The 25,827-nt window shown below is 48.1% G+C and overlaps 1 protein-coding gene across 7 annotated transcripts in view; it reads left to right on the top strand.

Moving 5' to 3' along the window:
* The window catches only part of EPS8 (EGFR pathway substrate 8, signaling adaptor), a 1,030,589-nt gene that overhangs the window by 923,237 nt on the left and 81,525 nt on the right, over positions 1-25,827 (top strand). For all 7 annotated transcript variants that reach the window (XM_078674027.1, XM_078674024.1, XM_078674021.1 and 4 more), the window contains one exon: positions 23,438-23,618. In XM_078674027.1, the coding sequence (XP_078530153.1) occupies positions 23,438-23,618 (181 nt within the window). The remainder of the gene's footprint in view (positions 1-23,437; positions 23,619-25,827) is intronic.

The following is a 25,827-nucleotide window of genomic DNA, read 5'->3' as shown; positions in this document are numbered from 1 at the left end:
AAAATGTGCAGGTTCGTTTTTGCAAGGGCCAGTTTTGGTGGAAGGAGATTGCTTTTCTCTAGGAATGTTCCCAGGTCAACGGTGTAAAGGTTGAACAAGAGGGGGGCGAGAACGCAACCTTGCTTTAGGCCGTCTGAGGTTGGAATTTTTGCAAAGACTGTCTTTGGGCCAGTTCTAACTCGCTCCCATGTGTTTTTATGCAAGGAGATAAGGGCTCCTAGCAGACTCTGAGGGATCCCCCACTTGTCTAATTTCCTCCATAAGGTGTTACGAGACACTTTATCAAAGGCAGCGTTGTAGTCTATAAAGCAGCAATAAAGAGGTAGATGATTTTTTTGTGCTGCTTGTTGACTCAGGATAGCTAGAGTGGTGATGTTGTCTATTGTAGAGGCCGAGGATCGAAACCCAGTTTGAAAATATGGTAGAATGTTGTTTTCTGCTACCCATTTTTCTAGCACCCTGAGAAGGCACCGGGCATATACCTTGGCCTCAAGATCTAATAAGGCAATGAGCCGATAATTAGCTGGAAGAGAGGGATCTCCTTTCTTAAATATTGGGCATAAGATCGAAACTGTCCCTGAGTCTGGTAACCGATAAGTAGTAAACCCGTTGTTGTATAAGGGGCCCAAAAGCTCGGCCCACTCTTCCAGCGCACATTTGAATACCACAGATGGAAGGCCGTTGGGCCCGGGAGCATCATTGTTTTTCATGGCTCTCAAATACTTGGAGACCTCGGCGGGAGTAGTCAGCTCATGGATTTCTATCTGCGTATAGATCCAGTAGAAGAACTGGGTAAAAAACACTAAGTAAATTGAGACATGTGGTGAGAAGTGGCACTAGTGGTGTTAGCCTATTTCAGAAGGGAAAAAGAAAACTCAGATTCTTTAATAGTACAAAGTCTTGGAAATATGTTAGCGAAAATGGAATGAAGTGGGGAGACAGATGGAGAGAATGAAAAAGCTCAAATTTGAGTAGCGTAAATTAGAAGGATTAAAAGCTAAATGCATAGTGTTAATAAAGTAGGTTTAAAAGTGGTGAAAAGGCATTGCAGTGAAGTGAAAGTGTAGTCATACTAGTGTAGAAATAATACTCAGTAGCAAGTTCAAGAGTGGTGCGCTGAATACTATGTGAACAGCTAAAAAGGTGAAGTGACTGGGCAGGTACAAGTTATCAAGGTAAATAAACTGAGACTTAGTTAACAGCAAGGATGAAGGCTGAAGGGTTCTCTTAAGGGAAGAAAATTGAATGAGTGACTGAGGAAGGGTGAATAGAGGTATCTTCGTTAGAGAGTATTATGTTTTTTTTAAGACTACTTACAAAGGAAGAAGGACTTAATTACAAGTTTGAAAATATGATTCTGAGGAGGAACAGGGCATGTGGGGGCATAGTGTCTGGCGGTAAGGGCATCCTCCCACTCATTATACCTGTGTGTCTTTGGTTTAGGGTCGAGAGAGGTTTTCAGATGTTGCAGCATCCTTCACACCCTGTCCCTGTCCGGGGTGTGTCTGAGTGGGTGGAGGGTGATGCAATCTACGGGGTCTCCGAGGCATCGAAATGTGGCGGGCGACACCTCGGTGCATGTTGTAGGCCAGGAATACATTGTGAAGCCATGGGGGAGATGGGCGAGCCTGCCGGGGGGAGGGGAGGTCTATGTGGATGACAGGATCCCATACCGTGGGCAATCAATTTTGCTCCCTCCAATGTGGTCTATCTCCGGAGTACTCTCCAACATAATACCCCAGGCCTCTAAATCTCGGTTTGCGTGCTCATCCGTGCAGACCCGCGGTAGGCAGCATTCTTCTGCTACCCCCCATTCGCAGAGATCCGTCCTCAATTTCCCCAGGAAGGGGGCTGTGGTTAGCTTCCAATAGATGTCTATGCGGCGTTTCGCCAACACCAGCCCAAGCATGTTAACTCTGTGCCTCATGCAGGTTGTGGCCCTGGGGACCGGTAGTACCCCAAGCGGACAGTGTTTGACTGATGGCTCAATTGGGAGCTTTGTTGCTCTCCGCAATGTATCCAGCACTGCTCCAGTAAGAGCAGATCATGGGACAATCCCAGGTCACGTGCACGAAATGAGCAGGGGTGATACTGCATCTCAGGCACTTAGGTGAGTGTGATGGGTCAAACTTGGATAAGCGTAGGGGAGTCAGGTAGGTAAGTTGAATTGTGTAAGCTAAAACTGGGCATTGCTCAAGATTTCTTGGACTTGCACGAATGCATGTTTCCATTCCCCTTCTGTTAATGACACAGGAAGATCCTCCTCCCACCCGTCCCGGGTTACTGTTAAGTCAGTTCTACGATCTGTCTTCAGGTCCTTGTATAGTTGGGATATTAATCCTCTGAAGGAGCCTGGCTCTAGGATTGTACACAAAGTGCTCCATTCCTCTGGCTCGTTAGAAACGTAGTCAAGAATTTGCAGATCGCATATTGGAGGAAGTGGCCTTCCGGGACCCCGTAGTGCTATTTGGCAGCCTCAAAGGACAGCAAGGAGTCTTTGAAGTAAAGGTCCTCCGCCAAGGTGCAGCCACCATTACACCAATGGGCAGCATCCATGACTGATTGTATAGGGGGCCCATTGTAGCACGAGGGTGACCGCTTACTCCCAGGTGACCTGTCTGATCACGAATGGGCAATCCGGAGGGGTCCTCAAACCCATCATTAGATACGTAGCCAGTGAGCAGCCTTTTTTCCGTATTTGAGCCGTCGGCGCACCACTGAGCAGCTGGAGAAGACCGGTGTTATAGTTGAGGCGTATGTCCAGGAGTCCCAGGCCACCCTGCTCCATATCCAGCTTTAGGAGATCAGGTTTGACTCTGCTGCATTTGCCTGCCCAACCAATAAGACCAGGAGGCTGTTGAGAGTGACGAAGATATAATTCGGAATACGGCAGAATGAGTTTTTCAGCGTGTATAGACATCAAGGAAGCAGCGCTACCTTTGCCCGCACCACTCGTCCCATGACTGACAGCGGTAGTCTGTTCCAGAAAAGTATTGACTCTTTCAAGCCTTCAAGGGTTTTCCCCATAATCAGGGCATATTGGGCTTCAGTCGAGTGGGCTATCGGCATGCCCAAGTATAAGAAATGGTCACTCTTCCAAGTGAGCGCCAGCGGTGGGAATTCAGCCACATCCCGCCCCGCCAGACCTGCCAGTGAAATTGCAACTGACATTTTGGGGTTGATTATCAGCCCGTACACCTTTCTGAAATCATCCAACACAGCCAAGAGGTCCGAGGTGGCCTCTGTGGGATGGTGCATGTATATTAATGTATTGTGCGCATAAAAGGACAAAACATGTTCACCTCCCCCACCACTATGCCCCAGCATTCCATGTCTTTCTCCAGGCGAACTTCAAGAGGCTCCATTGCAAGTGCAAATAGGAGCGGGGACAGGGGGCAACTCTGCTGTGTGCCCTGTTCCATAATGTTTATGGTAGAGACCAGCCCGCCATCGCGCACTCTGGCCGTGGGACTGCAATACACGAGGCGCACCAGGCCTAGTCCCATTCTAAGTAGTACTTCCCATAAGTAGACCCATTGCAAGGTGTCAAAGGCTTTATCTGTGTCTATAGAGATAACTGCAGCCAGTATCTCCAAGCCTGTGACAGAATGCAGTACATGCGCAAGTCTGTGCAGAATCATGTGCATGCACCGGCCTGACATGAATCCGCATTGGTCCTCATACACTAGTTGGGTTACAACTCTGTTCAGCCTCGATGCCAAAACCTTGGCTAGGACTTTGGTGTCCACTCCCAGCATGGAGAGGGGGCAATAAGAGCTTGGCGGTGTAGGGCCTCTGCCCGGTTTGAGTAGCATTACTATTTGGGTTTCTCTCATGGTCTTCAAGAGTATCCCTGTCTGCCTTGCCTCACACAGGGTCTCCAGCAGCCTTGGGAGCAACGGATATGCGAACGCCCTGTAATATTCTACTGGGAGGCCATCGGGCCCAGGGGCCTTACCGCCTGCCATGTCTCGCACTGCCTCCCAGAGGTCTTCAAGGCTGATCTCTGCCCCTAGTGTCTCGCCCTGCTTGTTGGTTGGTCGTGGCATTCCATCAAGGACCTGCGCTATGACCGCCCCTTCGGTCACCCGCCAGATGCGCATGCAACCGCAAATTTGTGTGTGTGTGTGTGTCAAGCGAGGCAAGCAGCCTCCCGGTTTTGTCACCTCCTTTATGTGTGAGCTGTTAGTATTCTTTACTAACTTGGCAGTCCAACCTATCCCATATTTCTCACACTCGACGGTGAGCTCTCAGCCTTTCCTCATCTACAGTTCCTGAACCAGGGCTCACACTCTGTAATGTGTTCAAATCATTCTCAGCAGCCACAAGGTCCCTCTCCAAACGTTGTCTCATCCCGCCCACCTTTGACAAGCATTCCCCCTGCAGCACCACTTTTAATGCGTCCCACTCGGTGCCCCTGTCGTCTGTGGAAAACCAGTTACTGTGGAAGAAGTTATTCATTGCATTACTGAGCTCTGAGTGAAAAATGTGATCTGTCAGTGCTGTGGGTTGGAAGCGCAGGCCTGCCCGTCCTAGCGCCCCATTGTAGTATTACTGGGGCATGATCTGATAGGAATCTCCCAAGTATAAGAATGCTGTAGGCATGTTCAGCTGCCTCCTGGGAAAGGAGAAAGCATTCGAGGGGGCTGTGAACCGCATGGGTCGGGGCAAAGCATGTGTATTTGCACTTTGTTGGGTGCATCGTCCACGCACCCCAGCCTCCGCATTACCCCCTCGAAGGGCCTCTACCATGTTAGGATTTGTGTGCAGTATCGGGGGGAGTCTGTTGATTGACCCCTCTAACATGCAGTTAAAATTGCCGGCTCACAGGATAGGTATTCCTGCATGTGACATTATTAATTGTTCAAGACTATGTAAAAAGTGCCGTCATCCATGTTGGGAGCATAGATATTCAGGAGGCAAACTTCTGTGCCATCTAGCATTTCATAAACCAGTATGTCTCTCCCCTCTGTCTGCAGTAAAGCTCAAAACCCGAAATGGGGTATGTGGGGCTATCCAGATTGCCACCCCCCGGCGTAGGTGGAGTATGTTGCATAGAGCATCTGGCACCTCCACTTCCTGTGCAGCTTTTGGGCTTTATTGTCAGTTGGGTGTGTTTCCTGCAGGATGGCTATGTGGATCCACTGCCTACAGAGATATGTTTGTGTCCTATACTTTTTAACTAATGTGCTAAGGCCACATACAAATTAAAACCATCCATCTCTAGGCTGCGTGGTTAAACGGGCTGTTGCGGCCTCCCCGCCAGAGCTGTTGTTGCATTAAAAACAGATAACTGAACTGTTCCGCCCACCCACCGGGTAAATACATGATAGGCCAACTGTGCCTGCCCAATTCGATCCTAACATTATAACACCCAGTTAAAATTCAAAACAAAACTTATCAGGCATACAGCTTACCAAATTAGCTAGATACCATTAAACTCTGAAAGATTAAACTAACCACACTGTTTCACAATCGATCACATGACACTCACACTGTGCCTATTCCTGCAGGAGGATGCAGGGTGAATGCCGTCCGCCCACTGAGGCGGGTAGATGAAACTTCCGTGCCGTCGCCTCTACTACAGTCACTCAATCACTCACATTCACAAGGAACACATTCTGCAGTTCTAGACTGACTAGAATAGAGAGAAGGGGAAAGAAAATGGTCAATGTCCATACAAAGCCTGAACTATCAAGGAGAAAAGAAGAATGGGGGAGGTGTGAGGGGGGAGCACGTGGGGATCATTGGATAGAGGAGGAAGAAAGGAGGGTTGGGATAATACGGGGACGAAAGGAGGTAGTGAGGTAGGGGGGACCAGGGATGGGAGTCTGTAGTGTAGAGCTGTGCAAAGGCTAAAGTAGGTGAGGAAGAATGAAAAGAAGAGAGGAAAAAAGAGGTGTGGCGGCCTGCCAGTCCAGGCAGTCAGGCCAATCTGCCAGGGTCACAAGAACAAAAGTACCTGTCAGTCGAATACCGCCGAGGTGCTCAGAAATAGTGCTGGAGAAAGGAATGCACAGAAAAAACAATACAACAACCAGATAAATCAAACAATGAATTGACCATCAACATTTGCTGATTGAAGTCCTATCAGACCAACCAAACAAGGCGGGGCCTCATCATGTAGAACTTTTGTTCTTGTGGCTGATGTACTGGGGGTAACTACCTGTGAGGTCGCTAAACTTTCCCTCGGACCCTCCTTTACCTTCTTGTTGTATTCAATCTGCCAGGGTGCCATACGACAGTTCAAGTCCACAATAAGTGTTCTCGGCAGATATCCGGCAAACCGCTTGAGGAGAGTCAGCCGCGTCCCAGTACCTCCGGATTACCACAGTCTGTCAACCTCCTCAGGGCGCCGTGTCGCCGCAGCCAAGATTCAAGCGACATTGGGTCCACGCAGCGTACTCCAGTATTGGAGGTCTGAGATCTTCCACCACGTTCCCGGTACTGACTAAGGAACTAGCTGCAGTAACCACCTCCACCAGTGCTCTATCCTCTTCATGCTCCACCAGCAGGAGTGCCTGGCTTACTTTGGCCGCCTGGCCCCGGTCGCTGTCCAAACTGTTATGTTCGAGATTCAAGGAGTCATCTTGTTGCACCACTACTCTTTGGGTGGACCGAGAGGATTGTTTATTTTGGTAACTGCACTTCTGCGACCTGCGCAGTGACCATGGCTCCGCGGTCAGCCTGCCAGAGCCCCTAGGGAACGATATCCGTTTCTAACCTCCAACCAGTCCCAGGCCTTCTCGGGGGTGGTGAAGTAATGAGCTTTGTCCTGATGGATTACTCAGAGTTTGGCGGGGTATAGCAGCATGTATTTTAAGTTCATTGCCCTGACCCTCTGTTTCATGCTGCCGAAAGACCTTCTGAGTTGCTGAATCATGCGTTTGTAGTCAGGAAAGATACAGTTGGTGCGGTTCTCAAAGACCAGATCACTGCTATGCTGGGCCTCCCGAAGGATGTGATCACGATCTCTGTGGTTGAGGATCTTCGCAATAAGAGTGCGTGGCACATCCCCCACTTGGGGGCAGGGGGATGCAGTACCCACTATGTCCGCTCTATCACAAAGCAGGGTGAAGGGGGCGTTGAGGGGAGAGTCGTCCTGGTCAACTTTTCCAGGAACTGTTTGACTCAGAGCCTTCCAGACACTCCCTGAAGCCCCCGAAGTGGAGGTTACATCTGCAGGAGCGCCCCTCTGTGTTCTCAGCCCAGGGCTCCAGCATGGCCATTTTTGCAGTTAATTCTGTTAAGGCTGACTTCAAGAAGGAGACCTCCGTCTCCAGTGTTGACACCTTCTGGTCTGTGGCTAGGGATCGCTCCGCAACCGTCCGTAGGTCGACCCGCATCAGGCCCACGTTCAGTGAAACCATCTCGATTTTGGCCTGGACCAGCTGACTAGAGGCCTCAATAGTTCAGAGAATCTGGTACCTGAGGGCGTGCCCTTGGGGCCCGGCGTGACATGCACAGAGGCCCCCAGAGGCTCCAAGCACGCTGCAGAATCCTGGGCTGTGAATTGGTCCATGTTAGTTTGTTGGACAGCTCTTTGGGGCCTGTTTTTTCCCATGCCAGTGGTACTCTGTTATCGAAATGTGGGCCCAGATCCAGTCTAAGCACGTTCTCCTATGATCTCTCACTCCCCGAGTCCACCCCTGTCCGCTTAAGTCGGGGGAATCTAGCCAGCTTCTTGTGTTCACCCACGACTCGAAGAACACAAATTTCAAGGGGCCGTGGGAATCCAGCCCAGCCCTCTCCGGGAAGTACACCTGGCAGTCGGGGCAACTGTGGCCCCAAAAACGACCATCAGCCCCGGGGCCACTGGGGGTAACCAAGGAGGGAAGGCAAGGCCTGTGGTCTCCATGTGCTGCTGGGAGGTGCGGCATGGCCACCAAGCACTCTGCTCTTTTTTTTATTTTGGGCTTGTGGTAGTGGGGTGCTGCAAGTCATGTGGCATGTGGGACCCCACCTCTTCTGTGTTCCACCCACCCACAACCACAGTTACCAGGGGGCACGTGCACAGGGCGCATCCCCGTCCACAGTTCCCAATGGCTAGTTAAAATGGCCAGGGTAAGAAAGCAGCAAGGCCCCGTCGCCTTCTGGATCGCTCTTGGCCTATCTGTTCGCCTCCTCACCTCTGGGCTAGGCCGTCCGTCAGCCACGATGTCGCGGCAACACCCTCTCCTGGGCTCTAGAGGCTGCGGCCTGCTCAACACTGCAGCAGTTCCCAGGGGGCGATCCGATCCCTCTAGGCCCCCCCCACCCGGGTCCCCTCTCAGCTGCCCCACCACAGATCATCGTGGATGGGCCACCACAGATACAGGGCTCAATGCATGAGCCCCCGGCCTCAGCGCTGACAGCGCCGGCCTGCCACATGGCCCACAACACACAGGTCCTCCGGGATGCCGGGCGGGCACCCAGTCCAGCATCTAAGCTGACCAGCCGCCGCAGTCCGCTGGTTCCTCACTCAGGACTGCCTCAGGTCACTGCAAAGCCCCCTGATCGTCAAGGGGGCTCAGTCACAGCAGTCAGTCCGGGCCTCCTCCACAAGCTGCCGGGACCTCCGGATCCAACACCGGAGGCCACCGCAGATGTTTCTCCAGGGGTCCGATCGAAGTCCCAGGATATATACGATTCAGGGTAAAGGCATCCTGGGACCGATGGCAGGAGAAAAGTAGGATATTAGGTGGGCCCGCCACATAGCTCATTAGAAAGCATCCGCTGCGGCCGCCACTTGGCCACGCCCGAGCTGAAAATATTGAAGTGAATCAAGTAGAAAGACAATTGAGAGTATGCACAAGTGGTTATGAGATTAAGATGTCACCTGGCAGATCCAGTGGATTGTTGTGAACAAGAAGTGCCTCAAACACTGTTGAAATCTTCCTGGAAGGGAGAAGATATCTGGAAGACAAACAATGGCTAAGGAAATATGGCTAGAACAATTCATCACTTTCCTTACCAGAAGAAATGTTAACAAGCAGGCAGAAGGGCATCACCCAAAATGAGCACCAGCAATTGCAGATAGAGGGGGATCAGGGTCATTTAACTGTGCCAGAATCTCCACTTTGCCATCAGTCATCCTTAAAAGGACCTGCCCACGAACCAACCACCACAGTACCCAGCCATGCCAAGATATTCAGAGCAATCCATGCTACATGACTCAATTCTAGAGGAAAGGTATCACAGTCATGTGACCATTCACTGCATGCCAGATCTTAAAGGACTTGCCCAACTTAACTCTCACTGCCTCCTACATTTAGACTGCCCCTACCCATCCTGCTCTCAGGCACAGGTATAATGTGTCCGTAGAACAGATCACAATGAATTGCATAATTTGTGGATTATGGCGTTTCAGGGTATTTGTACCACTTAACAGCCAGCCCACACCAGAACGATCCAATCAGCAGCCCTCTAGATATCAAACTTCCAGTTACCTTTCAGGTCTTGCACAGCCTGCCTCCACATGACACAGTTAAATGCAGAATTACTATCAGTGCAGTATTACAGAACCCGTACTCTCTTCTTTCTACCAATATCCATTACCCATTACCCATTGATGTTGTGGTCTTTCAAGATCACTGCATCCAGTGCATTCAGTGACTGAGTGACCACATTTGGGGCATCAGTGCCATCCACCACACATCATAGCCCTGCACCTCTTGCAGCTGAGTTCATCTTCTTTGAGCTCCTCTCCTGTTAGCTTTCAAATACAGTCTCTTATTTCATGTCATCTAACAGCCACCAGTACCCAACACTATATTCAACATCCATGTGTCTGGCCTAATTATAGCAGCCTAATCTAGCTAAGCAAACCTTTTTCGTGGTCACTTCCACATTCCAGGCTATGCAAAGGCAAGAATGGACGTGTTGCCCCCATGGGACGTGTTGTCACAATGCCAACTCACATCAAGTGAAATGACTTGGCCCTAGTCTGCACATTCATGGCAAACATCATCTGCCTCCCTCACTGCATGTCAGCTGGATAGATTTTGCAGTCATCCTCCCAACCTAAGCTGAACTTCCAAAAATCATGGAGTCCATCCAAAACTGAAATCAAGCACTTCCTTCAGCGTTTCCCACTCTATACTATTCTCACATGCTTAACAGACTTGATAGCATTGGATAATTACAGTGCAGCCTTGTCTAATCCCAGTACTAATAAAATACATCAATAGGATCACATGACCAAGGCTGCTCAAGCCCAAACAAAACAACACTTCATGATTGCAAGTCAATGCACCTCAGTGCAGCCAAGAACTTATAAACCCAAGTGTGCTATTAGAGAAATAGAACAGGATAGGACGGGTGCAGCATCAGGAAAATTGTCTACCCTGATGGATCTCTGCACCAACTGCATGTAGGTCATACAAAGTACTAAACTGTCTGTTATTGGTAAGCTGCTAATGATGTTTCCATCAGATGGAGAACACCTTGATCTCTACAATAGAGTCCTTCACTTGCCCACAAAAAGAAGAAATACCCAGCTTTCAACATCTTTAAAGATAAGATGGGATCCATTGTGGAGACAACACAACCACCCCTGACATCCTTGCAACAATTTCACAGAAGAGGACGGGCCCTGCTGTCCCTATAACGTCGAACATGGATCCAGACTATTTGACAAAGTACCCAACAATTATTTAATTATGGTGTTATTTGCCATTATTTATAAGTGCATGTACACTGAGGCTTCTTGGCACTTTAGTAACAACTCAATATGAATTGTACAGTCAATACTTTTGAAAACATCTTTACAGATTACGAGGTAAAGTCTTGAAACTTTTGTGGAAAGCAAGCTAAGGGGGGCGGGGGGGACATATGTAGTTCTGAAATAATCCTTTTCCATTCTCTTGCATAAGCAATAGAAAAAGCCCGGTCACTGAATGAGACAGTTCTGGATTTATGTCAAGTAAACATAAAATTAGTTACTGGAGACATAGCTGAAATTTTAAATAATACTGTTTCCTGATGGGTAACCTGTACAGGGTACTCAGAACAGGGGTAACATTGCTTCAATGTGTAGAGCCACTAACAAGATAAGTTGCAAAGCTTTGCACAGGTATACCCATTGAAGACCTAAAGTACTGGAAAACCTAATTAGGGGACATTTTCCTTAGTTTAGGAGGAATTGTGTTAGGGTCATAACCCTTAAATGTGATGTATATGGGTAATATATGGAAGGAGTGTCTACAGTTACTTGATTTTCCCGAAACAAATTTTGGCTACTTTGCAAATCTGAGGCTCAAGAGAAAGCTCAATAACTTTGACTCTGTAGGTTACGTACAACTCTCCTCCACATACCAGATCCTAGGGATATCTTTAAGAATGCCATTTGAATCCAGCTCCCTGGGAAACTCAGGTATAATATCCTCATGCTGGATTATCAGCCTTGTCTTTTGTCCACACTGTAGCACGTGGACCATGACCTTTCAGGCAGTTGAAAGTGCTCTTCTATTTAAAAAAAAAAAAAAATGTATTGCGTTTTTGAAAATACAAAAAAACAAGCATACATACATACTACAAATGATAACAATGAAAAAATAACATAACACCAATATGGATCACTGTAAACAAAAGCAAATATGACCATGGCAATCAATACAGAGCATGTCAACAATTAATGGGAGGAAAAGAGAGGGACACGAGACACGGTGAACAGAGAAATGAGAAGCCTCTGGAATATTGATCCCCAATAGAGTTGTACCTGCGGGCACTGCCATGCCTGATGAAAGAAACCCACCTGTGGCGCATTGCTCCGCTCCCAATTAACATTGTCCCTTAATCCATATCCATATAAACGTAGGGGGGGGAATAATACACTGTATTTAAAAAAAATTAATGAGCGAGACAACAACCATTAATAGAGATCTTGCGAGTCACAACAATAGAACCATATGTCATCTGTAATGGGGACACCTACATCTAGTTGCCATGCTTGCCTAACCTTGTTAAGGGGGGAAGTCTTCTCGTTAAGAGCTGAAGCATATAATTTGGAAATCAGCTATCATGGGGATTGTGCACTCAACGGAGCCATAAATGGAGGGATGACCAAGGGCTCCTGTAATTCTTCCCCCAGCAACGCCTGCATAGCGCGTCGAGTTCTAAAGAAGTGGAATCTGGTCAGGGGCAAATGTATACTATCTACTCCCGCCAACTCCTCCCATGTGCCCATTCACCCATGTCTGAAGAGGTCACCCATGTTCTGTATGCCAAGTTTTTTGAGGGAGTTCAGGGTCCCTTTCTCCGAGCTAAGTGCGAACCACTGGCACCATCTGACCTTCATTCGGGGAGAATACAATTGCGCCCCATCATACAGTCTCAGTAACACCTTCCATGCATGGACGACGGAGTTAATCGAATCCAGTATACCGCAGCACCTCGAAGGGATCTGTGTAAGGAAACTAGGGAGGGAGTGTGGGGCCGTGGCTACTTTCTCAATGTGAAGATGGGGCAAATCATGGGGCCCATGTACCCAGTTGTGTGCATGTAATAAAGTTCAAAATTCGGGGCATTCAGTCCAGCGGTATACGGATGCATAAGGGTGTGTAGGGCAACCCTAGGGGACTTACCAGCCCATGCTAATTTAATCATCAGGGAGCGGAGCTCACAAAACAGGTGTTGGGGAACTACTATGGGAATATTAGTAAAGAGAAAGAGCAGGTGGGGAAGTACGATAATTTTCATTAAAGAGACTCTGCCAGCCAGGGACAGTGGGATTCGTATCCATCTATCAATATCATCCCCAAGCTTCTCAAACAATTTACCGTAATTGGCTTTAATTATCGCGTCAGCGTCTGAATGCACCGGAATGCCCACATAGCGCACCGGTTCAGCGGTCCATTGTAGCGGGAAATCAAGTGGAAACTGAGTTTTGGCGGGAGTCAGAGGGAACAGAATGGATTTATCCCAATTTATCTTAGGGCCGGAAAGGCCACCAAAGCGCAGCACCTCACGTATCACAGGCGACAGATGGGCCTCGGGATCTCTGATATATAAAAGAGTATAGTGCTTTATACGCAGAGGTAATGAGATTGTATGGAGAAAAGCGAAGACCTCTATGCCTGTGATACTCTCGCAATGCCCGCAGCAGAGTCTCCGCAGCAATAGCATAAGGCAACAGAGATAATGGGCACGCCTGCCTGGTGTCTCGCATGATTGGAAACTTAGCAGAGACCGCGTTACCCGTGCGCACTCGAGCCAGTGGAAAATTATAGAGTACCAAGATCATTTATGGAAAAACTTCACCGACACCCATGCGCCGCAACACCGCGTACATAAACTTCTATTTCATGGAGTCAAAAGCATCTAAAAAAAACCGCAGCGGCCTTTACCTCCGGGCGATTGTGCTGCAGAGCCCCAAAAACCGTGTGGACATTGTGCGATTGCGTGCGACCTACGATGAACCCAGCTTGCTCAGGGCCTATAAACTGAGGGAGCAGTGGCAACAAACGATTGGCCAGGACCTTCGCAAACAGCTTTGTGTCCATGTTGATCAGGGAAAGCGAACGATAGAAGGGGCATTTACGGGGGTCTTTATTGGGCTTTATCACAGTAATGATCAACGCCTCACGCATAGATGGGGGCATAATACCGTCCGCAGCCATCTCATAAAATAGAGAGATTAGATGAGGAATTAGATCGCTAAAGCCCTTGAAGAATGCAACCATAAGGAGCGCTGCCCTCCCGCATTGATCCCAACGCAAGGCGTACCTCTGCAGCCTCGATAGGGCGCATCAAAAATTCCCGATGCCAATTCTGTAACCAGGGAAGCTGAATATATTCTAGTTAGGTAGAGATTTCCCCATTGCTGGAGGCAAGTTTAGAGCTATACAGTTTCTGGTAGTAAGAGCGGAACTGAGCATTAATGTCTGTGCGATCGGTCAGGAGAGATCCATCCTCTCCCTCTAATTCAACAATATCTCCAGCAGCATGTCGGCGCCGGACCACAGCCGCCAGCACTGAACCAGGGAGATCAGACTCTCCGTAGGCCCTAACGAAATCATACCTGCCCATATGTTTGACCTCGCTGTCTGCATGGAAGTCAGTCAATGTGGTCTTAAGGTGCTCCCGAAACTCAGGGTCATTAGTGATTAAGAGGTGGGCTTCCAGATCCAGCAAACGAGAATCCAGTAGAGCAAGCCGACCCCGAATAGCCCGAAGAAGACCTGCATGTTTACTAATGGCTATGCCTCTGATGAAGACCTTGAACGCCTCCCATACTATGATAAATGAGTCGACCGAACCCACATTGATCTCGAAGTATTTCGAGATCACACCACTGAGCTCTGAATGAAAAACGGAATCCAACAGCGAATAGGGGGCAAGCGCCACAAAAACAGGGGAGGGGAATCTAGTTTGCACAACAACCGCAATTGTGACCGGGGAGTGGTCCGAATACGAGCGGGGCAGGACAGGACAGGTCTGTACCATGGGCAGTAAGGATTGCGAAATGAACCAGTAATCCATGCGGGTATGACTATTGTGATGCGCAGAGTAATGTGTAAACCCCCCACCTTCTCCCGAACGCGACCGCCTGACATCTGTCAATTGAAGTTGCAAAGCGATATCCATCACCGCCCTCGCCAAGGCTGAAAGGGGGTGAATAGGGCCCCTCGAGCGATCTAGTGTTGTATCCATTATACAGTAAAAATCACCCCCCAAAATTTCGGAAGGGAACCGCGATCTTTAAAAAAGGCAAGTGAGGAACGATAGAACCCCGGATCGTCATAGTTCGGATCCATAAAAGAAAAGAATAAGAAAGCTATAAAAGGCGCTGTGGTGCCTCTCTGCATCCTGTGTACTTGAGTGCCCATATTCCATGCCAATGACCAAAAACATAACAAAACAATCCCCTTCCCTCCCCCCACCCATGCCTTGCATACCCCAACTATGCAAAGTCGAGCAACAATCCCTCCCTGTAGAAAAAAAATAATAAGCATCATACTCAAAGACTCAAATACCCCACCAGTACTCCTGGTGAACATAAAGAAAGGTTGCGTATTACGCCTTGGGGCAGATGTTACCCGGCAATTCCACATATGTCCAGCACCACGCCAGGCCGCCTGTCCATAAATAACTATGCACCAGTTGCATAAAATAGAATAGTGGTCGTAGCAGTGAGCAGAGCCCGGGGAGCCAATGAGATTTCAACCCTCCAACATGAATAAGTTCTGTGTTGTTTGCATGCAACCTCCAAATATCGACCATGAAACAGATTTGAAAGATATAACTGACAGATATAGAGCTACGGCAGTCTGGTATATTCAACTCGGGGGACTGTATGCTATCTCCCACTCATCAGTCATTATCGTCCAAGCCTCCGTTCTCTGCACCTGCGTGTGCGCCGTACTTGTTTAGTCGCACAAGATTTGCCCCAATACTTTAGTGCTTTCTGGAGCGACCGAGGGTCCGTGAAGATCGGTTGTTTTCCATCAAAGCGTACTCTGAGACGTGCCTGATAAAGCATTGCGTCCTCGATATTCTGACCACGCAATTTGCGTTTTATGGGTGCAAATTGCCTCCTGGCCTCCTGAACTTTGAATGTGAAGTCAGAGTACAGTGATAATGTGGATCCTTCATAATGCAACGTGCCAAGTTCTCTTGCCCTCCAAAGTGCAGCGTCCCTGTACCTGTAGTTCAAGAATTTCTCTATTATAGGGCGTGGAGGAGCGCCAGGAGCTGGTCTTGGGCCCAGCGAGCGGTGCGCCCACTCCACAACAAACATGGATGAAAAAACTTCAGCACCCAGCAGTGTTGTGAGTATTTTCTCGACAAATTTGTCCATGTTTCCTGCAGGCCTGTAATGCGGAGGTTGCTCCATCATTACCTAGCTTCCAAGTCCCCAGCTCTGTCCTGAAGGGCAGCAAGGGCTTTCTCCACATTTTTCTGTGCTGCCTGGGAATCTGATTGGGCCTCCTCGGGCTCAGTGATGTGCAGTTCAACCATGTCCAGGCATTCTTCATGCTTGTCCACGTGCTCGGTCAATCTGTCCATTCTGTAGGCCAACGTACCTAGGTTCGCGTTGAGCGCAGTCAATCCTTTCTGCATCAAAGCTATAATAGATTTGATATCCCCAATAGTGTCATCAGCTGGGCGATCAAAGTCCGACATCGTAGACTCCGCTGTGTCTTCAGGGCATCTAGTTTTGCGCTGTTCAAAGTTGATCTCTGGTTGATAATAATCTGGCTTGCCCATGGTCTTTACAGCAGCCGAGTACCCAAAATACGGATCACTTGGTCCGGTTTTGCGGCACTTAAATCGCACAAGGGTGGCCTCGGTATCAGATGAAAAGGAGCCCATGAAGCTGGCAGCACTGTGCATGCATAAAGCGCCAAATTGTGAGTTGTTCTCCAATCTAGTGTCTCTTAATAGTGCTGCGTCAGGCCGTGGAGGCAGAGAAGGTTGAGTAACTTGGGAAGCACAATTCCTAATGGCGACTGCAACTCAGAGCAATAAAGGCTCCACAGGCAGCGCCCGGAGCAACAGGTGATGTGCAGCTTGCAGGGAAGTTATTATACTGCGGGGGCCCAGTTTTGATTCTGAATGTTCATTACGGCAGACCAGCCCGGCCGAGCCAGCACAGGGGGCACAGTCCAGAGGAGTCAGGACTGGGAGGGTGCGAGGGGCTGGGCGACATGTAGCGAGCAGGACAGAAAATTGGGTATGTACACTCAGGCAGGGGGAGCAGCCAGAAATCCGATCCCTGCCCAAGCAGTAGCCCCCAGCACACCTCACCGCTTCTGATTGTAGGCTTGTGGCGGTGCACGCTGTCGGAAATGGAGTGTCTCTGGTGGACTTCCAGGCCATCGCCGGCGACGTACACTGCCTTCGCACTCAGCAGCGCTGACTCTCAAAACTTTGGTTCCCCCACCACTACGGGCTGCAGAGTAGCATCGCCGGAGTCAGCGTCACATGGGCTACACCTGCCCCGCACACTCAGGAAGGCTTACTGCATCTGGACCAGCAAATTCACGCTGGATAGTGACGGCGGCCGGCGGAGCTCTATCGCAGCACGGCCATTTTGGCACCAGGCAAGCTCCGCCCTCAAAAGTACTCTTATATTCAAAGGTGATAAAGACCCTTGCTTTATGATCTTGCTTGACTTCTCCGCTACCTTCAGAACCACAAAACATCAAATCATACTTGAAATGCCTTCATCATGAGCCAGCTTCCATGGTAGTATCCAGCACTAGTTTGCCATAAATGAAAAATAGAGCCCTCCCAGTCCAGTTGGGGTTCCCAAGTCCCAATATATGCCAGTGACATGTAGCTTACAAGCCTCCATCTTCCACTCCAGCATCCATACAAAGACATCAGAATTCACCAGTAGACTGATGATATCCAGTTTTATTGAAGACTTTCATCAAGCGACGTCTGTAATCGTCGCAATTCCCAAGGCCTGTTCTCCTGTGGACACTGCTGCCACACCTTCACCCACCTCCGAAACCAGACAGCTACCGCCAACCCACCGGACGCCAGTGTGCCCAAACCCCAGAGCTGCATCCTCCTCAACATACACTCCCTGCACAGAATCTCAGTAGAAGTTTGGGACCTCCTCAACACCCTCTCACCCAAAGTCACCTTCCTCACAGAGACCTGGATACTAAGCCAGCTCAGCTCCCGACATCGCAACCGCTATCCCCAATGGATAAAAGATCATGAGTAAAGATCCCCCCAACCTCCCTGGAGGAGGCCTCTCCATCGTCCACATAAGCTCTCTCCGACTGAGTACCTCCATCTTGAACGACCTCTCACCCCCCATGGAATACATCCACTTCTAGATACAGCCCAGAATGACATTCTGTGGAACACTTGCCTACAGACCACCCGGACACCGCTCCCCTTTCACCAAAACCATCGCAGACTACATCGCGCCCCACGACCTCGACTCCAAAGACTATGTATTTCTTGGAGATCTGAATTTCTGCCTAGACAACCTTTGCCACCCAACTCCACCGCCCTCCTAGAGAACCTCGCCAACATTGGACTGAAGCAACTCTTCTCCACTCCCGCCCATAGGGCGGGACACTCTCGCCCCATCTTCTCTCGAGAAAACAACATTTGCTTCAGTCCCACCACGGAACGTCTCTGGTCGGACCACCACTGTGTCCACTTCTCCTTAAACCCACCACACACAAGCCTACACCACGCCTCCCACGCAGAAATTGGAGCAAGATCTCTGAAGAGCACTTCACCTCTGCCAACTGCGCCAACACTCTTGCCCCCCTCCAGAACTCTGATAGACTACACAACATGAAAGGCACCTGGTTCACCACCGACCTCCGGGAATCCAAGAGATCGTGCCGATGACTGGAGAAACCATGGAGAAACAGCAAAACTCTTGAACCACACTCTGCCCACAGGGCCCCCACCAAGGCACACCACCAACTCATCAGATCAACGAAGAGAAACTTAATTCAGGACAGAATCCTCTCCAACTCAAAGGAACTCTTCACCATCATACAAGAATTCACCAGACCCCTCAGCAAAACCACCGATGTCCCTCCCTCCCAGGACCTCTGCAACAAACTCCGCTCCTTCTTCCACCACAAGATCAGAACACTCTATGACGACTTTGACGACCAATGCACTGACCCAACACCATCCACCAGCAACGCCACCCAGCTGACCCTCCTCACATGGACCCCTGTTATCACAGAAGACACCGCAAAGACTATGAAGAGCATCCACTCCGCAGCACCCACTAACCCCTGCCTGCCGCACATCTTTCACAAGGCCGCCATCGCACCAGAACTACGACAGACAATCAACTGTGCCCTCGAAACAGGCACCTTCCCCGATGACTGGAAACACATCGAAGTCAAACCCCTCCTCAAAAAGCCCTCCGCATACCCAACAGACCAAGAACTACAGGCCCATCTGTCTCCTCACCTTCGCCGCCAAAGTCATAGAGAAAATCATCAGCACTCAGATAACGCATGTCATAGAAACATCCTCAACTCATCTCAATTGGATTCCGCAGGATCCATAGCAAGAAGACCGCCCTCTTGGCCGCCAATGACGATATCTGCACCCTCCTCGATCAAGGCCACACCACAGCCCTCGTTCTACTAGACCTCTCAGCAGCCTTTGACACTGTCTGCCATCGCACACAAGCCGCAAGACTCCACGACGCCTGCATACAGGGAACTCCCTTAGACTGGATTCTCGCTTTCCTCTCTGACAGAGCACAAACAATAAGACTCCTGCCCTTCCTCTCCGAAACCACAAAGATCAGATGCGGAGTAGCGCAAGAACCCTCCCTCAGGCCCTTGCTCTTCAACATCTACATGGTCCCCCCTTGCAACAAGGACTCAGCATAGTATCCTACACCAATGACAACCCATCTTATCCTCTCCCTCACCAAGGAACCCATCATTAACAACCACAAGGGCTTCTCCAACAACCCTGAACCAGGGACAGTTAACCGATACACCTAACAGTAGGTTCAGAAGAACATAACATTTAGGAAAACATAAAATGAATAAGAAAGAAAAAAGTTGAAAAGAGAGGAAGCCTTTCAATCCAAAATAACTGTATCCATGGTCCAATGGTCACCAAGGAACCCGACATCACCAGGCACAGTTTCCAGGAAGAAATGAAGGACATCACATCCTGGATGAGCAGCAGCTGCCTGAAGCTCAACTCGGAGAAAATGGAAGTCCTGATCTTCGGATCCACCCCCACCACGTGGGACGACACCTGTTGCCCCCCTACCGTCGGAAACACTCCCACTCCCACTCCCACTCCCACGGACCACGCCCACAACCTCTGAATCATACTCGACTCCTCACTCACCATGAAAAGACTAATTAATGCTGTGTTCTCCACATGCTTCAAAACCCTCCACAAGACCTTCAAATTGATCCCCCGACTCTAGGAAGACCGTCATCCACACACTCATCACCAGCAGGCTGGACTACGTAAACACTCTCTATGACGCAATCAACAAATCACTCCTTCGCATTAGACTGTCCAGAACGCCGCAGCCAGACTCGTCCTCTGCATCCCTCGACACAACCACATCACTCAGCACCTCTGAGATCTCCACTGGCTCCCCGTCGAAAATAGTTACCTTCAGCTGCTCGCACGCGCCTACAAAGCCCTCCACAACACTTGACCGCAATACCTCAATAAAAGAATCTCCTTCCACGCCCCCAAGAGAAACCTCAGCTTTGCTGACCTAGCCCTTGCCAAAATCCACCGCATCCACAGAGCCAGAACGGGTGGGAGATCCTTCTCCTACATCGCGGCCAAGACCTGGAACAAACTCCCCCTCAGCATCAGATGAAGCCCTACACTGCAAGTCTTTTAGAAAGGACCTCGACCTGGCTCTTCTGATGACCTTGGAGCTCCCCCCTGCAGGGCATTGAGACTCTTATGGGTGAGTAGTGCGCTCTATAAATACCTGATTGATTAAAGCGACAGTATCACCTGGCTGATGAACATTCTTGAAGTTATTCAAACCTAGATGCCCAAGACTTATTTAACGCTGGACCTAGCCAAGACATGGTTTGTCCTCATTGCCCACTCCACCAAATATCACCTGACCCGGGAAGAGCTGATAGACATGAAGTGACCTACAACATCTGGTGGCTGCTCTAGCCCACATGGACTGCCGAATTTTCAACTACGCCGACAATATTCAACTCATCCTCCGGATTGACAACTCCGCCTATGATCTGGCGCAAAACATCCTCAGATTCACAGTGAATTGGATGACAGCCAATTCACTGAAAATTAACCCTGACAAAACAGAAGTCCTTGTCATCCCTATGAAAAATAATCCCTGGAGTGACCTTTTCTGGCCCCAAGAGCTGGCTTCCACCCCCACACCAGTACCCGTCATGAAAAGTCTGGGCATAAAGTTCGACTCCGAGCTTTCCATGGCCAACCACTTCACCACACAGGTCGGAACTTGTATAGGTCTCATGAGAAAGTTGCGGAAACTTGTCCCCCTCCTTTCAACCGCCTCACTGCAGATGATTGTGTCAGCCACAATTGTCTCCAGTACTAGATTACGGTAATGCCTTATACATCAGCCTCCCCCAGATACTTATCAATAAATTGCAGGTGGTATTGAACGATGCAGCCAGGCTGATTTTTAGGCTCCCTAGAAGAACTCACGCCACCCCTTTGCTGTGCAAGCTGCACTGGCTCCCCATTAAGCAGAGAGCAACATTTAAGGGTCTCTGCATTGCCCATAAAGCAATTTATGGCCAAGCCCCAGTCTATATTAAAGAACGCCTTGAGAACTATGTTTAGGGTTGTATACTGCGGTCATCCAAGGCCTGCCGTTTGGCCCTTCCACGGTACAATACCGCATCTAAAGGGGGCAAAGCTTTCTCTGTCCTACTCTAACAACTATGGAAGAAAACTGCCTGATCACCTTCGCAAGGAACCTGCACTCCTCCCCTTCAGGAAACAGCTCAAAACGGTCCTGTTTAGGGAGGCTTTGGACACAGTCTAACCCCGCCATTCGTTGCGCTGTTATATAACAACTAGTGGTCGTTGGCCACTCTCTCTAAACTGCTAACAGGCACATGCATCATTTTGTTGGCTTTTGCGATTTCTTATTGCAATTTTCAAGAAATCGCAATAGGAATGAATGGGAATGAATGGGAAGACATTCTCAATTTGCGATTAGCAATTAGCGAATCGCAAATTGAGATTGCGATTTCAAGGGTGCAGGGGTGTCCAAAGGACACCCTGTTGCACCCCTTAAATGAATCTGTGCACATATGTTGTGCACACACATGCCCTTGGGGCATGTGTGTGCACAACATGAAACTTTGAAAAATGCACAAAAGTGCATTTTTCAAAGTTTTTGCAAATTACCATGAGGTTCAACCTCATGGTAATTTGCACCCCCTAATTGCGAAATCGCTATTTTTTTAAACTTTCATGCATTGCATTTAAGGAATCGCAAAATGCGATTCCTTAAATGCCATCGCAATTTGAGAATTCGCAAATATTTGCGAATTCTCAAATTGCGAGGGCCTTCAACCTTCATGCATCCCAAAAGCTTATTTTGCGATCGCAAACGTCTGATTTTTGCGATTCGCACAGTTTGCAATCGCAAAAAGCGTTGGTACATGTGCCAGTAAGAGACCTGCGGAACAATGTAGGCTAATTCATACAGCAGCGCCAAATCTGTGTGCTTTGTTCTTGGTACCATCCTTGACTTAATATTGCACACATTATGCCCAACATTGTGTGACATCCATTATCCCTGTTACACAGAGAGAAGCCTTTTCTGCTAAAATAGAACTTCAGAAAATCCCAGGTGTTTGTCATGTTTCATTTAAATGGCATGAGTGCTGTTCGAAGTACAACACCAGTAACCACTCTGACACCCTGAAAGAGTGCTCTTCATGCAGTAGCACACTTCATTATGACAAATTACTCCGACTTTTATAACTCCACTAGCTTACCCCCTCACAGGTGGCTCTTCTTCTTGCTCAGCAACTGAGATGAAATTCTAGAGGGCTTCACAAGATAAGTAGCTGCACCATTCCTGTACTGGATACCAGAAAATGGAAAAAAACAGACCCAAGGCCGACTTTTGCCACATGCCAGTGTTGTCGAACTTTACGTTACAATACCTCCTTCACTTAAGAAAAGTATCTGTTGTATTGCATTCTCTCACAATCAGACCCTTGGTATGAAAATCAATCTGTTTCAACTTCAGCACTCCTCCTCCAACTCATTTCACAAGCTTTTGTTGCCCATGCCACTAGTGTGAGACCCGGCACTCTTCCACCTTTATCCTATCTCCTGGCTGGTGGCTTAGCTATCCTGCATGGATCACATTGGTCCATCTCCATAACTGGCCTTTCTCTCCTGAACTCCACGACCCCCACTCCTCCCAAAAGCATGGTATTCCCAGTCATCTGTACAGATCATTGTTGTTACATTGTAGTTTGGTTTGTGCTATACAAATCAGCTGTCCTACATACTACTTTTCAGTGGATTGGTAGTTTTTCTATTGGGTATGGTGTATAAAAGCATAATCAACACTTTTAAAGGCAGCCTACATTTGAAAATGATGTAACATATGTCAGTGAGATACCATGATCGCAAGGGTCTCTTGGTACATTTTGCATGTGGATCCTATAATTTTCCTTTATCCTTTTCTGTTCAGACTACCAGAAGGAAGTGTTGTATTACTTGTATGGGTAAGGAACTTTGAATACAGGATAATCTGATTATCATAAAAGATGGGCATAAAGGTATTGCATCTTCAAGAAAAGCTAAAACATTAAGTATGCTTTCAGTATTTATCAATCAAGGAGCGACCCTTATTAAATAATTGTGATGGTTAGGGTTCTACTTCTTATACAGAATCTACACATGGTTTTTATCTTCACATTTATGAATGATAATTTCATCTTAATTAAATGAGCTAAAAGGAAATTTGTATTTACTTTCACTCTTTTTGCAGGCCGGAAATCTCAAATGGAGGAAGTCCAGGATGAACTTGCTCATAGACTTACCATTGGTCGAAGTGCTGCCCAAAGAAAGTTCCAAGTGCCACAACAAAACATGCCAGTTCTGAATATCACGTATGACTCTTCTCCGGATGATGTAAAACTTTGGTTAGATTCAAAGGGTTTTAATTCAGAGTAAGTTGGCTTCCATTCTTCAAGTATTTTATCATCCCCATTATTGTTAAACTTTGAGATCTATGTTAACATTCGTATTCTTAAGTTTTACTCATCACTGTTGCCCTCAGATACATTTGTAAATGAATTTGCAAGGATGTTAAATACTGGCTGCAGCTAAGCGTCCAGCTATGTCAAACTTCATATTTTCCGTTATGAACCTTGTTCTACAGTATCCCTGACTTAGCATTTAAACAACTCCTTTTGGGCAGTCTTCAGTAGTGATTCTTTAGTTCCCTCAGAAGCCTTCCCATTTTTGGAAATGGATCCTTATTGAAATCTTTTTACCAGCATCAAGCTTGGCGATTGGCTAAGAAATCAGAGGCTACACTGAGTCTTTAAACAAGGTAATTTATTAGTCCTATATTTCTGTTCATTATGTCATAGGCTGTCTAGTTCTTTGGTTGGTCTTGGATTAACATAGGTGAAGAAAAGAAGCTAAAAATGAAAAGATGATTTGAATCTTATACTGACCATCGATAAAAAATGGCTGTGCTATCTATCTCTCTGTGCTTTAGCTGCCCTTATCTATTCCCTCATGTCCCTGCCCCCATATGATTATGAAATGGGCAAGTTAGCAGAATTGGGGAAGAAGGTAATGAAAATTGATAAAAACACAAAATCATCAGACTTGGTGTATTTCTCGATAGTACTAGGCTTCTTTAACAAAAAAGTTTCTTGACCTCCTTCACCTCACAAAATAGATGTTTCTAATTTTCCAATGCTACTAGGTGCATAGAGGGAACACGTTGCATGGCTTAGGCCTTTGAATTTCAAACTCCAAATTACTGAAATGACACATGGGAACTAGGCCAGTGAATACCCTTGTGTGAACTGTGATACAGTTTTGCTATTACAAAAAGGTGAGGCTCGCCCTGTACAGAGAGGTGGTTCCAGGAAAGATTTTCCCTGACCAAGTTTTCCATACATGGCCCAGGCAGAGAAATTTAGCTAGACCCTCAAGCAGGGGTGTTTTTTTACTTCTAAGAAAAATGTAAACCCCTAGCTGACTGCCTTTTCATGGAAGGAGCGCTTTCATTATGATCTACTGTAGGGGTTTACTCTAGGTAGAGTGGGCAGTCTGTCACAGGGTGCGTAGAGGTTTGGCCTCTGCCACACAATGGCATAGGCATTCTGACTGCTGGGTTCTACATGACCCCGAAAGATTCTGTAGGGATTCTATTAGCAACTTTGGGAACAGATGTGGGCTTCAAGCAATCAAATCTTGCACCAAAGCTGTGTTTGCTGTGGAAATTTGACCATTTTTTATACATTAAATTGGCTTATGGCAGTTGCACCGACAAAAAATGTTGCAAATAGTTTTTATCTTAACTTGAATTCAAAAGAAAAGATGTGTACGAAACACTCTTTAAAATAGTTCATCTGTATAGATGAAAGCAACAGCTACTTTCACAGTCCGTTTTCCATAATAAAATAAGACACATTGAGCTGGAATGTTCCTGTTGCAGCAGGGCCACGGATGGTTTGTATGAGGTTGGTTATTGGGCTGCAGTTTAACTGAAACAAGAATAGTAATCTATTGCAAGTCAGTACTTCATATTATAGTACGAAAGAAAATTAGCATATTTCAAACAAATGGGCCAGACCGATTACGATGCTGTAGGAAACGGCTCCGACCCTCAGTCAGAGCGGTTCCTACGGCATCCTAATCTCCTGTTTGAATTCATTTCCGACCGACCCATTTTGATGGAGTTGGTCGGAAATGAAGCCAAACTGGATTTTCAAATAGGTTAGGACGGGCTTGGAAAGCACGTATGCCATTCGGAAAGCCTCCGGGGCTCTTTCCGCCTGAGGGATTGCAATGTTGGATACCGACAGCCTTTCTGGACAAGCGTTCCTGGCACAGAAAGGCTGTGGGAAGTCGACTTTGGGGGACCCCTGATCCCTGCACCAGGCAGGCACTTTGCTGTGTCTGACACGGGGTGCAGGGATAAACTGCACCTCAGCTCTTTACAGTGAGAGCATGCATTCCAGTCGGAATTCCTGCTCCCATTGAAAAGAATAGGAGTGCGACCGAACAGTGTTCAGTCGCATCCTACTTGCTGGTTTGGGACCACCGACCGGTCGGTCCAGGTTCCAGTTCCAGTCCCAGACCGATGTGGGACGGACTCAGGTCCGTCCGACTTCAAAATCTGCCCCAAAACGTTTT

This window comes from Lissotriton helveticus, chromosome 1_1, assembly GCF_964261635.1.
Source record: "Lissotriton helveticus chromosome 1_1, aLisHel1.1, whole genome shotgun sequence".
Taxonomy (NCBI): domain Eukaryota; kingdom Metazoa; phylum Chordata; class Amphibia; order Caudata; family Salamandridae; genus Lissotriton; species Lissotriton helveticus.
Note: the sequence above shows the minus strand (reverse complement) of the source record. Positions and strands in the feature narration are given on the sequence as shown.